The sequence below is a fragment of the Panthera onca genome, chromosome C2 (assembly GCF_046562875.1).
Source record: "Panthera onca isolate mPanOnc1 chromosome C2, mPanOnc1 haplotype 2, whole genome shotgun sequence".
NCBI lineage: Eukaryota > Metazoa > Chordata > Mammalia > Carnivora > Felidae > Panthera > Panthera onca.
The window spans coordinates 83,865,505-83,881,373 of NC_138347.1; the positions used below are offsets into that span (position 1 = coordinate 83,865,505).

The 15,869-nt window shown below is 43.5% G+C and overlaps 1 protein-coding gene across 2 annotated transcripts in view; it reads left to right on the forward strand.

Annotated features, from left to right (window-relative positions):
- The first annotated feature begins 573 nt into the window (after positions 1 to 573).
- The window catches only part of MCF2L2 (MCF.2 cell line derived transforming sequence-like 2), a 265,561-nt gene continuing 250,265 nt past the window's right edge, over positions 574 to 15,869 (forward strand). For both annotated transcript variants that reach the window (XM_078453181.2, XM_078453182.2), the window contains exon 1: positions 574 to 2,100. In XM_078453181.2, coding sequence (XP_078309307.2) covers positions 2,025 to 2,100 — 76 coding nt within the window. In that variant the 5' untranslated portion in view covers positions 574 to 2,024. The remainder of the gene's footprint in view (positions 2,101 to 15,869) is intronic.

The following is a 15,869-nucleotide window of genomic DNA, read 5'->3' on the forward strand; positions in this document are numbered from 1 at the left end:
TCTGAGTGTGATTTCTTTTGTATCCCTTTCGTTTTCTCCCTCATTCCTAGTCATCAGCTTCTCCTGCCTCCTCTTCCTTAGCCCCTTCCCTATCTCCCTCCTTTCCATGATTCTCACACATAAGGACCAGGCCTAACCCAGGAAGCTGAGGTCATTGGATCTGCAAAGTCCGGAAAGCCGCACATCATCTGTCTCCTTAACAATGTGCTTGTTTTTAGCGATCAAAACTCAACAACTGGCTCTGACCAGACACCAGGCTCCTGAACCACTATCAAGAAACGCTGCATTTTGGTTCCTCGAAAATACTTGTGACTCTTGAATAGGCAGAAACCACCATGGAAATGCAATCCAAAGCTGCCGTACTTCTTTGTGCCTTTAACCCTTTTCTGAATCTCTTGCAAGAAGTTGCTATGAAAATGGTTGCTCTACTTGTGCAGGCAGAGTGTAAAGAGACCATACCTCAAAGGAAAGAGTAACCTTTTACATGAATTGCAGGCCCTAGGTGGACTAACATCTCTTAGACACAGCCCACAGTTGTTACAGAAAGCATTTACAAATGTCCTCAAACCCCTGGGATGAGTGGCTACTACTAGAAATTGGATCCAGAGTGTTTGGGGTCTGACGTTTTACATGTCAAAGAGAAGAGCTGAGCTTCCTGACGTCGGCTCAGAACCTGGGATGGTCCTGGCATTCTTTTGACCAGATAATCAGGCTCCCTCATTGTAGAATGGATTGAAGAACAACCTGACCAGATTCGCATTTGCTCAGGCTTTTGCCGTGGAGTTCTGCTGAGCTGGATTAGTCTTTTGCTACCTGTCTGGTAGTATCTGAGGCCACCTGAAGAAACTGCGTGACAGCGATGGCAGCGGGATAGCTGCTCGAAGACGCTCCGGGAGCTGACAGGGAGGAGGGCCCCGCGTGGGACTGGTGCCAGAGCCTTTTTAGGATGGAGCATTGGCGCGCCTCTCTGTGGCAGACGGAGCGGTGGCGCCCTGGAGTAGTTGCACAAAGGAAAAGGCCCACACGGCGGAGATGTGTGTCGCACATGCGTGCCCAGCCCTGTACGCGCACAGCCCGCGCTCCCGGCTCCAAGTGCGAGTGCGCCCAGTGCACGCTGATAACTGCGTGTGACAACCCCTGGGGCGGGGGCGCGAGCAGCAGCCCCTGGCGGGATGACTGCACCTCTCCCCGTCAGCCCTCTTCTCGCCTCGGCCGCTCCGCAGACACCTGGCGGGCAAGGAGAGGGGCCGAGGCCGGCGTTCAGGACCCCGGCACCGGCAGGAGCGCGGAAATTGCTGTCTCCTCTCCCCCACAGCGGCGAGGACAGACCCTGAGTCGCCCCCACTTCGGCGACCGCAGCGCGGGCTCCCGGCAGAGCAAGGGGCGCAGCTTCTCCACCTGGCAACAGATGGTGCTCGGGCGCGTGCGCGCTGCGGCGGGCGGGGAGAGGTGGGCGCGGAGACCCGAGCTCCGGGCGCGCAGCGGGGCGGGAGGCGGGCCGCGCACAGGAGCCCGGGCCTCAGGCAGCCTGTCGCCTACGCTCCTCCGCTGCTCCGCTCCTCCGTCCTCCGCGTGTGCCCGCCAAGCATCCTTCTTCCCGACCCTCCCGAAAGGCGGCGCCGAAGACCCGACCCATCCGGACCGCAAATCCCGAAACCTACGCGCTTCCTCGGCGAGGGAAGCCTGACGCGCGGTTACCGCGAGCTTTGGGGCGACTTGCTTTTCTCACCTCCAAAACTGCCATTTCCCTCTCTCTCAAAGCCAGACGTTACGTTTGCAAAGCTATTGGACTTTAATCTTTAAAACAATACCCCGCAGGGCGTGGCTAGCGGGGCTGGCCGAGCGGCCCAGGAAAGTTGGCCTGGGCTGGGAGTGACTCGTTTTGTGCCTGAAGAGAGAGAGGAAGAGTGTGAGGGCATCGCATCCTCGGGAGGAGATGCTTTTGAAACACCATCCGTTAGCAGCCATACAAACACTTTCCTGTTGCTTTGTTTTGTTTATACACTGAGTAGCTTTTCGGTGAAATGCTATTTTGGTTACAGGAAGAAATGGCCCCCCAGGAGCTCAGCCGGCGACTGGCCACAGTGATCACTCATGTCGGTAAATGGAGCTTTTTTTTTTTTTTTTTACCTCCCCTCCCCCCCCCCCCCCTTGCGTTTTATTAATGGAGGTGGGGGCGTAGTCTCGGGAGCCGGTGTCCTCCCCGCGCTAGCCCGCAGCCCCCGGGCAGCGCCCTCCGTGGGAAGGCCGTGGGGCGCGGGCCCGGCCTCTCGGCCTCGCTGCTGCTGCTGCTGCTGCTGCTGCTGCTGGCGGTGGTGGTTGTGGAGGCGGCTAGTGCGGGGGGCATCCCTGAGGTCCCCCACGCCCGGCGAGGCCGGGGCAGGCCGGTGGCAGGTGCCTTCACCAGGCAGGTGCCTAGTCCCCCTCGGGGGCTGCTGGGCTCTGAGGATCAGTTACCTGCGCAGACCCGGTCGGGGTGGGGAGTTGTGTAGAGGTTTTACGAGATGAAGAGAAAGGAGAGGGAACTTGAGGAACGAATGCCGGTGCTTTCCAGCAGAAAGTACTGCGAAGCGCCCGAGCTCGTTCCCAAGCTCGCGTAGTGCAACGCAGGTAAAGGTAGAGGGTCGCTACACAGCCGGGCTCCCGGCCCGTTGGTAGTACCACCTGGAGGTGTCAGCACACTCCTAGTGAACCCCAATGAGAAGCCTTGCAAGCTTCAAGGGACTGAGCAATGTTAACCCTCTTCTGTTGAGTTAAAAAAGGGCAGCTGAACATGAATGCCTTGCTCCTGAAATAAGGTTTGTGGTGGAAGGACAGGCCCTGTTTAGTAAAGAGGACACTGAGGCAGTTGGTGCGTTGATTCCATCTTAGCCTTTTCTTCCCCCACCCCTTCCCTGGGCCTCCCCAAATAAAAACACATTCAGGTAGAAATCCTTTGGATGTTGATGACTAGAATTATCGGGGTCATTCGCAGTGTTGGTCACTAACTTTGAGATCCTTCCATAATGCAAATTAGTTTTTACTGATAAAGTGAGGAAGTTTTTACCTCAGTGTTCCACTCCTTTGCTAAAAAGCCTTCTTAGCATTTGTATGTTACATATTGCTTCAATTAATGAACTATCATTGCTCTTCGAGCACCCTAGTCCAGTGTATTTAGTGCAATAATGATATACGTCTTGAATGATACACATATAGGGATATACTTTGTGAAGATGATTTATCTGGAAAGACCCAGTTTTGATGATTCATTTTAAAATATGTTTCTGGTACCAAGTGGCTGCTGAACTGGTTTTTCTTTAAGATGAAAGGTCAGTAGAATTCTACTGGGGAAGGTTGAATGTGAAATATTGCTGAAGGCAGGCTGAAACAAACAATTTGGAGTTTGAAATATATTGAATGCTGAAATGATTGTGCTTGAAATGGCACATGTGTGTGAAATTGTGCTGTAAGGAAAGAGCAGTGGACTGGGGGATATGGCCATTTGGATTTGAATCCCTCCTGGACAAGTCTTTGAACCTCACACTAAAAAATGGGAATTTTAATAATCCTTTCCCACCCAGCTCAAAGGCTATTTGTAAACTGATGTGGGTAAAATCACCATCTAAACTGTGAATGTGTTATTGGCCATATCCCCATATGCCACTAAAGATCTTGGTCAGATCACTGGGCCTCTCTCAGGGTAAAACTTCCCATTTGTTAAACAAGGAGGTTGACCTGGATGATTATCAAGGTCCCTCCTATTTCTCTGGATAATGGGATCTTCTCGAAGATCTGGTAGGCAATATTCCTTGGTTAACACAGGCCCCTGGGGTCCAGGCTATGGTATTTTCTTGCCCACCTTGCTCCCTCCCTTTTTCTATACTTAGCTCTATGAAGGATACAGACATGAATTTTTTTTTTTTTTATAGTTTCTGCTCAGAGAAATTCTGGCATTTGTGTGTCTTACAGCAGTCTGCATCTTCCTGTGTAACCTCACAAACCTGTGAAATAGATGGAGTATACATTATCATCCCCATGTTACAAATGAAGGAGACTTAGAAAGTTCATCTTTTAAGGTTTCAGAGGTAAAGAGTGGCAGGACCAGAAGGCAGCTGTTCAGATCGTCTATTTCGGGATCTCACTGAGGGGGCAACCAGCCCTTACTATTATGGAGACTTGCACTGGGTAGCCAGTGAAGCATCTGCTAGGGAGGATTGGCTCTGTGTTTGATTGTTCTTTTCAGGCATTTTCTTGTCGAGCAGCCTCTGAGCCCTATGGAGTTGGGGAAAGGCTGAGAAGTGCTTGGAGCAAGACTGTAGGTTAGAACATTCCCCCAGTTCTATCCTAACCACTCATCTGGGTAATAACACTGTACTTCCATATTCACTCTGCCACTCTCAGTCCCCCCGCGAGCCAGTTCCTCCTCCAGCTGGGATTTCTGCTGTTTCCACGGTCCCTTAGATTTGCCAGTTCAGGTCTAGGGTTTGTTGATTCAATTTCTGAAATATCTCATTGGTCTCTCTCCAAATGCCACTGTGACCTTCTTGAGACCTGCTTCGGGACTTCATTTCTCGTAACCATTGTGCAAGCCTCCTGCCTCTCCCATGTTTGCCTCTAACTTATACCAGGAATAAACACCCACACCTATACACAGCATTTGTATCTTCTAAAACCTTTAACAGTACCTTTGCACGGTAATTCTCTGTAGCTTAGAATACAAGTTCTTTGTACTTTATTTGCCACCCTTCTAGTTTTATCCCCCAATAATTGATAGTTCTACCTGTATTGTTGGTCAGCTTGGGCTATTCATTTCTTCAGCTTTGTTCCACCACAATGTCTGACTCTGTTTCCACCTCTAAACTTTTGCTTCTGCTTTCCCTCCATCTGGAATGACCTCTTAATATATTTCTCCCCACAAAAATTAGTACACACCCTTCATGCTCAACTCAATGCTTCCTTTTCCAGGTGCCTTTGTCCTGCCAGTGGGAAATAAAGACTCCTGCCTCTGAATTTCAAAGTAGGTTTTATTCTACTCACATGACACCTCTCATTCTCTCCCTTGTACTATGGTTAGTTTTTGTGAGCTTGTCTTATCTCTGCTCCTAGACTCTACATTATCAATCTATCTATCCTAGGCAGTTACCTAACACAGGGCCTCCTTCTAAGGAAATGCAGAATAAAGTTCATTGAATAAATGAATGATTTGTTGTGCCTTGGAGTGGACTTTGAGTATTGAGTAATACCAGTAAATTTATATATATTTTATACATATATATATTATATATATATATAATATATATAAATATATAAATATAAATATGTATAAAAATATAAAAATATATATAAATATAAATATATATATGTTTTTAAGGCATTAAAAAAAAGTTTCTTTATTTGTTTTTGAGAGAGACAGAAACAGCATGAGTGGGGTAGGGGCAGAGACAGAGAGAGGGAGAATTCCAAGCAGTCTTTGCACTGTCAGCACAGAGCCTGATGAGGGCCTGGAACCCATGAAACTGTGAGATTATGACCTGAGCTGAAAACAAGAGCCTTAATTGACTGAGCCACCCAGGCACTCTGGAAATTTTTATATTTTGAAGCACAATTCTGAAGTGTTTGTGGATAACTCTTTTGCCTCCTAAATCCCATTTTTCAGGTAAACATTTAGCTCTTCAAAAGCTCTTCATATGATGTCCTTCACTGTGGAGACTTCCTTCTTTGGATTTTGTTAGTTTGTCAGGTACCCTCAAAAATATGCAGTTCACATGTGAGAAGTGTCCAGGTGTGTTTTACCCATGCAGTACACAAGTAGAACTATCCTTTACCCTTTATTCTGGACTATAGAATCACATTGTTCCTTTATGGAATTTCAGAATCCAGAAAGAGTGAAACACCAGATCACTTCACTGGCAAATTCTATCAAACATTTAAAGAAGAATTAATACCAATTACTCACAACTCTTCTAAAAAATAGAAGAGCAGGAACATTTGTTAACTCATTTTAAAGGCAAGTGTTACCCAGTGTCAAAACCAGACAAAGACATTACACGAAAAGAAAACTACAGGCTAATATCTCTTATGAATGCTGATACAAGAAGCCTCAACAAAATATGAGCACTAAATCCAGCAACATATAAAAAGGATTGCACACCATGATCAAATGGGATTTATCCCAGGAATGCAAGGGTGTTTTAGCCTCTGACAATCAATTGATGTAATACACTGTATCAATAGAATAAAGAATAAAAGCCACATAATCATCTCAGTAGAGGCAGAAAAGGTATTTGATGGAATTTCATAGCTTTTTGTGATTAAAAAAATACCCAACAAACTAGGAATTGAGAGGAGTTTCCTCAACTTGGTAAAGGGTATCTTAAAAATCCACAGCTAACATCAGGGTTAGCTGAATGCTTTCCCCTTAAGATCAGGAACAAGACATGGATGTCTACCCTCACCGTTTCTATTCAGCATTATGCTGGATTCAGCATTACGCTAGCCAGCATTAACTGACTGGCTCAGTTAAGTGCTTGATTCAACTCAGGTCAGGCTCACAGTTTGTGAGTTAGAGCCCCGTGTCAGACTCTGTGCTGACAGCTCAAAGCTTGGAGCCTGCTTTGGATTCTGTGTCTCCCTCTCTCTCTGCCCCTCCCCCACTTGTACTCTGTCTCTCTCTCTCAGAAATAAGTAAACATTAAAATTTATAAAACAAAACAAACAAAAAACATGCTGGAGAGTCTAGTCAGAACAGTTAGGCAAATGAAGTAAAAGGCATCCAGATAGGAAAGGAAGAAGTAAAACTGTACTTGCAGATGACATTGTGTAAATAGAAAATCCTAAGGAATACATTAAAAAAGCTGTTAGAATTAATAAAGGAGTTGAAGGTTTCAGAATACAACATCAATATACAAAAACAAACTTTCTAGGGGCACCTGGGTGGCTCAGTTGGTTAAGCATCTGACTTCGGTCCAGGTCATGATCTTGCGGTTCGTGGGTTTGGGTCCCATGTAGGGCTCTGTGCTGATGCTCAGAGTCTGCAGCCTGCTTCAGATTCTGTCTCCCTCTCTCTCTGCCCTTCCCCTGCTTGCACGCTCTCTCTCTCCCTCAAAAATAAATAAACTTAAAAAAAAATTTGAAAAAATCCAAAAAACAAACTTTCTAAACATCGGCAATGAATAATCTGGAAATGAAATTACGAAAACAATCCAATTTACAATACCATAAAAAAGTACAAAATACTCAGGAATAAACTTAATAAGAGGTGAAAACATGTCATCTAAGAACTATAAATCGTTGTTGAAAGAAATTAAAAGAGCCAAATAACTGTGAAGACATGCCATGTTCACAGATCAGACTTATTGTTAAGATGGCAAGATTCCCCAGGTTGTTCAACAAAGACTCCAGAGTGAAAAATTATATACTGATTTCTTCAGTGAAAATTACTTCTCCTTAGAAGGCCTATTTAAACTGGATTTATTCTTGTGATACAACATGTATAATAGACCATGAACTTTTGTTGTTGCTGTTGTGGGATAGTGTTTTGCTGTTTCATTTGTCTGTTTTTTAGGTAATAAACTACTCCAAAACTTAGTGCATTGAAACAGCAACCCTTTAATTATATCTCATAATTCTCTCAAGCTGTTGTAATCAGATGGCAACTGGGGCTTTGGGGATGGTTTCATGTTCCCTCATGTGGTCTCTCTCCATGGTGGCATCTTATCTTCCAGGTCCTCTCCATGTGGTCCTTTCTCCAGGTCTTACTTCAAAGCTCAGGTCTCTGATAGGGGTGAAGCAAGAAGCTGCCAGGACTTCTTGATGACTGGGCTTGATGTCCTGTTAAGTCATTTTTTCCAAGTTCTTTTGGTCAAAGCAGTCCCAGGCCCAGCCCAGATTCAAGGGGAGGGGGCACAACTCCTTCTCTCAATGGGAGGATTAGCATGCCCACCCATGAGGCATGGAAATATTGGTTTCTGTATCCATTTTCTACGTGGCTATAACAAATTACCACAAAATTACTGGCTTAAAACGCCACAGATTCATTTTCTTAACAGTTTTGTAGCTCAGACATTGACACATGAGTTCTAGTTTTAACTTTCTGAGGAACCTCCATAGTGTTTTCCAGAGTGGCTGCACCAGTTTACATTCCCAACAGCAGTGCAAAAGAGATCATCTTTCTCTGCACCCTGCTAACATCTGTCGTTGCCTGAGTTGTTAATTTTAGCCATTCTGACTGGTGTGAGATGAGGTATCTCATTGTGGTTTTAATTTGTATTTCCCTGATAATGAGTGATGTTGAGCATTTTTTCACGTGTCTGTTAGCTATCTGGATGTCTTCTTTGAAGAAGTGTCTATGCAGGCCTTTTGCCCATTTCTTCACTGGATTATTTGTTTTTTGGGTAAGTTTGATACTTTTTTTAGATTTTAGATACTAACCCTTTATCTGATATGTCATTTGCAAATATCTTCTCCCATTCCGTTGGTTGCCTTTTAGTTTTGCTGATTGTTTCCTTCACTGTGCAGAAGCTTTTTATTTTGATGAGGTCCCAATAGTTCATGTTTGCTTTTGTTTCCCTTGCCTCTGGAGACGTGTTGAGTAAGAAGTTGCCATGGCTGAGGTCAAAGAGGTTTTTGCCTGTTTTCTCCTCTAGGATTTTGATGGCTTCCTGTCTTATGTTTAGGTCTTTCATCCATTTTGAGTTTATTTTTGTGTATTGTGTAAGAAAGTGGTCCAGGTTCATTTTTCTGCATGTTGCTCTCCAGTTTTCCCAGCATCATATGCTGAAGAGACTGTCTTTATTCCATTGGATACTCTTTTCTGCTTTGTCAAAGACCCATACGTTTTTGGGTCATTTCTGGGTTCTCTGTTAGGTTCCATTGATCTAAGTGTTTTTATGCCAGTACCATACTGTCTTGATGATTACAGCTTTGTAATACAGCTTGAAGTCCAGGATTGTGGTGCCTCCGGCTTTGGTTTTCTTTTTCAGGATTGCTTTTGGCTGGTCTTTCTTGTGTTGCCATCTCTATGGTTCTCTCTTTTGCTTCCCTCTTCTACTTTTAAGGACTCTTGTGATTTCATTGGGCTCTCCTTATTTTAAGGTCAGTTGATTAGCAGTCTTAATTCCATCTGCAACCTTAATTTCCAGACCTACACAGTGTCTGGGCATTAGGATGCAGATATCTTGGGGTAGGGTTAGGGTTTAAGGAGTTTTTCTGCTGTCACAGTTGCCTCCTTGGAGACCAGCTACCTCACTACTTCACCGAGCATTGGTAATGTATGCTGTGACTTATGCCTTTGAGTTGTCCATTTGGGGATGGTGAAGGAGAAGGAGTAGAATTTCAGTTTAATGGTAATTGAATTTACTCAGATATAATGTGGTGCTCTAAAGAGACTGAATGGATATCATTGTCTTTATGGTGTGAAATGCCAGCTTTGGGTGAAGGGTACCAAGCAAGTATTAACCAAAATGTTGTCATGATGATAACAACTATCCATATTATAGAAAATGGTCATTTGTTAAATTAGGATTTCTTAGTGTCTAAATAATATTGATTATGGAAGTGATCATCTTCTATAATGTGGGAAATATCAGTGACAAAGCCTGCCTTTCCAGATGTGAACTAAGGCCATGCACAGGCTTTGCCAGAAAACAGCTGTGTAGCCTTTAGCACATCACTTTACCTCTGAGTCATGGCTCCCACATATGTAAAATGCAGATAATAATACTTCACAGGATTGGTAGAAGATGAATGTGTAAATGATGCCTTGTGAGTCCCTAGTAACTGTTGGAAGGAGAAACTTGAGAAGCAGTGATAGTGAGAATGACTTAAAAAAATTATTTTAAACGTTTATTTATTTATGAGACAGAGAGAGATAGAGCATGAACGGGGGAGGGTCAGAGAGAGAAGGAGACACAGAATCTGAAACAGGCTTCAGGCTCTGAGCTGTCAGCACAGAGCCCGATGCGGGGCTTGAACTCACAGACCATGAGATCATGACCTGAGCTGAAGTTGGATACTTAACCAACTGAGCCACCTAGGAGCCTCGAGAATGACTTTAGATAAAAGGACAGCATCATCTCCTACTTTGTCCTTTGCTCTAGTACAGCATCGACACCACCAATATTCTTCTCTTCCTCTTGCACCCCTCTGCTCCTTGTGGAAGTCTGTTCTAGTAGGGTTGAAGGCTAATCCTGAAATGCTGCTTTGGAGAAGAGTTTATGTTCTCCCCACCTGGGGTCACACCTTTGCTTTCTCCTCTGCAGTGCCAAATGCAAAACTCAGAAACAGAGCCCAGCTGCCTGAGTGTTGCTGTCTCTTGGCACATGGGACACCCTCAAGGTCTTTCCACTGGTGGTGGCAAGTTGTAAAAGCAGAGGAGAGGGAAATATTGCTGCCAACGAGTGTTCTTCCTCCTGGTTTCAGAGAGGACCTCCCACCAATGGTTTCTGTTTCCAGTGTGTCCGTAGGATGTGACTGAGCTTATTACCCCGGGGTCTCATCGACTTCCAACAGATGCATTACTAAAGCTTTAGTCCTCTAGTTCATTGCTGGCCTTCACACCAGGATTCTTCATTGTCTGCCTTTGAAAAAAACCTGTGTTAACCTATCTGAAGATGCAGATTTCAAGCAAGAAACCAGAAAGACCAACATAGATCAGTGGAACAGAATAGAAAACCCAGAAATGTACCCACAGCTATATGGTCAACTAATCTTCAACAAAACAGGAAAGAATATCCAATGGAAAAAAAGACAGTCTCTTCAACAAATGGAGCTGGAAAAACTGGATGGCAACATGAAGAAGAATGAACTGGACCACTTTCTTACACCATACACAAAAATAAACTCAAAATGGATGAAAGACCTAACTGTGAGACAAGAAACCACCAAAATCCTAGAGGAGAAAGCAGGCAGCAGCTGCTTTGACCTTGTCTGGAGCAACTTCTTACTAGACATGTTGCTGAAGGCAAGGGAAACAAAAGCAAACATGAACTGTTGGGACTTCATCATGATAAAAAGCTTCTGCACAGTGAAGGAAACAATCAGCAAAACTAAAAGGCAGCCTATGGAATGGGAGAAGATATTTGCAAATGACATATCAGATAAAGGGTTAGTATCCAAAATCTATAAAGAATGTATCAAACTCAACGCCCAAAAAACAATCCAGTTAAGAAATGGGCAGAAGACATGAATAGACACTTTTCCAAAGAAGACATCCAGATGGCTAACAGACACATGAAAAGATACTCACCATCACTCATCATCAGGGAAATACAAATCAAAACTATGATGAGATACCACCTCACACCTGTCAAAATGGCTAAAATTACGGTGCCTGGGTGACTCGGTTAAGTGTCCAATTTCAGCTCAGGTCATGATCTCATGGTTTGTGGGTTCAAGCCCCACATCAGGCTCTGCACTGACAGTGTGGAGCTTGCTTGGGATTCTCTCTCTTTCCCTCTTTCTCTGCTCCTCCCCCACTCATGCTTTCTCTCTCAAAAATACATAAGTAAACTTAAAAAAAAAAAAAGAAAGGCTAAAATTAACAGCACAAGAAACAACAGGTATTGGTGAGAATGCAAAGAGAGGGGAACCCTTTTGCACTGTTTGTGGGAATGCAAACTGGTGCACCCAGTCTAGAGAACAGTATGGACGTTCCTCAAAAAATTAAAAATAGAGCTACCCTACAATCTAGCAATTACACTACTAGGTATTTATCCAAAGGATACAAAAAAGCAGATTCAAAAGGGTACATGCACTCCAATGTTTATAGCAGCATTATAAACAATAGCTAAACTATAGAGAGAGCTCAAATGTCTATCAACTGATGAATGGAAAAGAAGGTGTGGTGTATATATATATATGTGTATATATGTATACATACACACACACACACACACATATATATATATATACACATACACACATACACATGTATATATGTATATATATAATGGAATTTTTTTAATGTTTATTTATTTTTGAGAGAGAGAGAGAGACAAAACACAAGTGGGAGGGAGGGGCAGAGAGAGACACACACACAGAATCTGAAGCAGGCTCTTGAGCTGTCAGCACAGAGCCTGATGTGGGGCTCAAACTCATGAACCATGAGATCATGACCTGAGCCAAAATCAAGAGTCAGACACTTACCCAACTGAGCCACCCAGGCACCCCTATGTACAATGGAATATTACTCAGCCATCAAAAAGAATGAAATCTTGCCACTTGCAATGATGTGGATAGAGCTAGAATGTATTATGCTAAGTGAAATAAGTTAATCAGAGAAAGACAAATATCATGTTTTCACTCAGGTGGAATTTAAGGAAAAAAAAACAGATGAATGTATGGGAAGGTGGGGAAAAGACAAGAGAAGGCAACAAACCACAAGAGACTCTTAACAACAGAGAACAAACTGAGGGTTGATGGAGGGAGGTGGGTGGGAGATGGGCTAGATGGGTGATGGGTGTTAAGGAGGGCACTTGTTGTGATAAGCACTGGGTGTTGTGTGTAACTGAGGAATCACTGAATTCTACTCCTGAAACCAATACTGCACTGTATGTTAATTAACTCAAAGTTAAAAAAAAGAAAAGAAAAGAAAAAAGAAACTAGAAAGTCTAAGAAGAAGCATAAGTGTTTAAACTTTTACCATTTAGGAATATTGGTGGGTAACATTTATTGAATGCTAGGCCTTTCCATATGCCTTTGTATCTTTACAACTCTGAAAAGTAGGTGTTATTACTCTCATTTTGAAAGATGACAAAACTAAGAATAAAAAAAAATATCAAGTTCAGTAGCATGCTTAAAGCTATAGTGCTACCAAGTGGTAGATATCAGGATTTGAACTGAGATCTGATTTCAAAGCCAATGTTCTATTATATCAAGGCAAAAATTTTTACTACTGCTTGAAAATAATTTTAAAAAGCCTGGATATTTATGTTAATTTGGTACTGGGGAAGGATTTCTGCCTTACCACCCCATTGTCTGCTCTCTGAAGGCAGGGAGATGTGTGATTCATCTTTCTATCCTTAGGTTTAGCTCAGTACCCAGCACTGTTCATGAAAAAGCTCTTTCTTTTGTTTGCTCTATTTGAATGGGTTGGAAAGCACCCTGTTTTGCCCACGCGCCCTGCCAGCCTCCCTTGGTTCCACTTTCTTCTGTGTAGGACCCATTTGTAGTTCCTTTCACTAGCAACACTCTGCCTGCCTATCTTAATCTCTGGGGTTTAACCTGAAATCTGGCCTCCCCAGGAACCCTTTTAGAATGGGCCAACCAGGCCCAGCCTCCCTCCCTTTTCTGAACACCTATAATAGTTGGTGTTCATCTCATATATGTTTTTGAGCATTTGATTTCAGTCTAGCTTGATTTTTCTCTCTCTTTTCCAAATACTGATAGATTGGTTGTTAGTTGAATGTGTTCTAACGTCTTTTATAATAACATGACTGTGTCTTACCTAAGGGTAGAAATCCCAACTAATATTGCTTTATGGCCTTGTAGGCTAAATTAAACACATTATAGGAGATCAAGAATCACATGTTTAATTGAATGGAAAGACTTTCTTTATTCCCTGAATTTCCTCATCGCTAACATAGGGTGATAATTATGCCAGTCCCTCTGCTTATTTTACAAGTTGGAATACTATATAGTGGAAAGTGGTTAAAAAGAAATCCTTTGAGGACTATAGCAAAAGAGACTCTGTGAGTATAGAATAACTTCAATTGTTTGCTTTATGGACTAGCAAGAGAAGCATGAAAATGAGTATTTTATTGTCCCTCCAATCTAGTCAAGAGGAATATTCTACCAGAAGTCCTCTCATACTTAGTAGAGAGAGAATGCAGCATGAGCAGTGCATGCTTGCTCTGTAGGGCACAGGTTTGAAAAAAGGATGGCTTAAATGCCTGCAGGATGAAGCAGTGGGGCCAGCATGGCAGAGGAAGTGAGGCAGGGGTGGCAGAGGACATGAGAAGGCCTCTGGACTCCGGGCCTTTACTGGGGCAGCAGCGGGAATTGTGAAAGGCTACCTTGAGTGAGTGTGGAATAATCTATGTTCCTGCTGAGAATCAGCTACTGCCTTAATTCTTTCTTTGGGAATTAGCCTGGGGTGTCCTGAGCATGCCTCTCACACAGTGCACTTTGGAGATGGTGAAACCATTTCGTGGTTGGGGGCCAGTGTTCAATATTTTATCATTACTGTAGAGATGGGATAAATTCACATGAAGCATCAGATCTGGGGTGTGTTTGCAAGTGCTTTAAAATAATTTGAACCAGATTTTTTGGCAGATCTTCTTTGAGAGAGTTTTCTATGCCTCCCCCAGGAGTAGGGGTTTTTATTTGTTTTCTTTTAATCTTATCCAAGCTGCAGTGTCCAAGCACAAGCTTCACTTGTACCCTGGAGTCCAGTTAAAGGGTTAGCTGCTTTCCCTCAGCATCTGAAGGCTTTTGTCCATAGGGAGAAATGTGCTTTTCCTGGGCACCTCCCCTCCTCCTGGTCTGCCCCCCGGCTCTCTCCAGTCTCCTACCCTATACCCAGTCTAGGGAGAAGAGCCTCCAGGTAGTTGGGAGCTCCCCTTGCATTCTGGCTTATGGTGGCCATACTTAAGCCTTTCACAATTTGCTTAAAACTTTAAGGTGATTTCTTTCTTTTTTTAAAAATTTTCAATGTTTATTTATTTTTGAGAGATAGAGAGAGTGAGCGTGAGAGAGCGAGCGAGCAGGGAAGGGGCAGAGAGACAGGAAGACACAAAAGCCAAAGCAGGCTCTAGGCTCTGAGCTGTCAGCACAGAGCTCCACACAGGGCTGGAACCCACCAACCATGAGATCATGACCTGAGCCGAAGTCAGGTTCTTAACCGACAGAGCCACCCAGGCACCCCTTAGGTGATTTCTTTTTATTTGTTTATATAGGTTCTGGACAGGTTATAGTTTTGTAGTTTATCTTTTTCTTGTTGTTAGGGTGAGAGTGAGCCTCTTTCCCATCATTGTGGGTTCCAGGGGAAAGCAGAATGTCTCCTTGGTTTTTTTTTTTTTTTTTACCTTGTGTGTATTTCACAGGGAAAATATGCTTCATTTACACAGCCTCTTTCCATTACAGTGTTGTTATAGGCAAGCTACTAGGAACTTTGCAAGCCATATTAGTAAAATGGGTCTCAAAATGTTTTCTTTGTGTTTTGCCAGGTGTTGGGGATCTTGAATGTTAAAAAACTGTAGTTCATGTTTAAGAGTGCTCAACTAGATGAAAATGCTTCCTCCCACCTGTTATCCAGAAACCAGCTAAGCATAGGGATCTCTCATGTCAGAGAGTCATGGATGTTAGGCACAGTCATTGGATGCCTGCCCCCCTAACAGGGCCTCCCTTGGCCTGCTATGGCCAAGGGCCTACCTTTGTGCTACAAGGCACGTCTGTGTTTCCTATTTTTAAAAAATGCTAAATAGCCTGAAATTTCTGCTGAATTATACTTAATTAATATAGCTAGTGGAAAAAAATCTCTGCCGGGAGAGCTGAAATCATTGAGGATCAAAATGGAAATGGTCCTGCTTATCTTGGAACTTTTCCTGAAGGGTAAGGCTGTTGTCACATCTGCTTCCCTTTAGATGTTAGTGAGTATGGCTCAGCCAGGGAGGCTTTGAGCCTAGTCTGGCACCATGGAGTAGCTCTTCCCAAATGGATGTAGGTTCTTTTTCTGCTTGTTTCAAGAGGGAGGAATTGATTGATTTTAATGAGTCTAAAAAGGAAGGCTATCTCATTATCATAGACTTACTGAATTCAAGTACTTATTTCTTACTGGCAGGCAATGATGATTATAATAAACTTTAGAGATTTTGGAATTTAACATATTGCTGTTAACAAATGACAAAATAGTTCGTTTTGTAGCACCCTGCTAGTAGTGGCAAGGTCAGGCT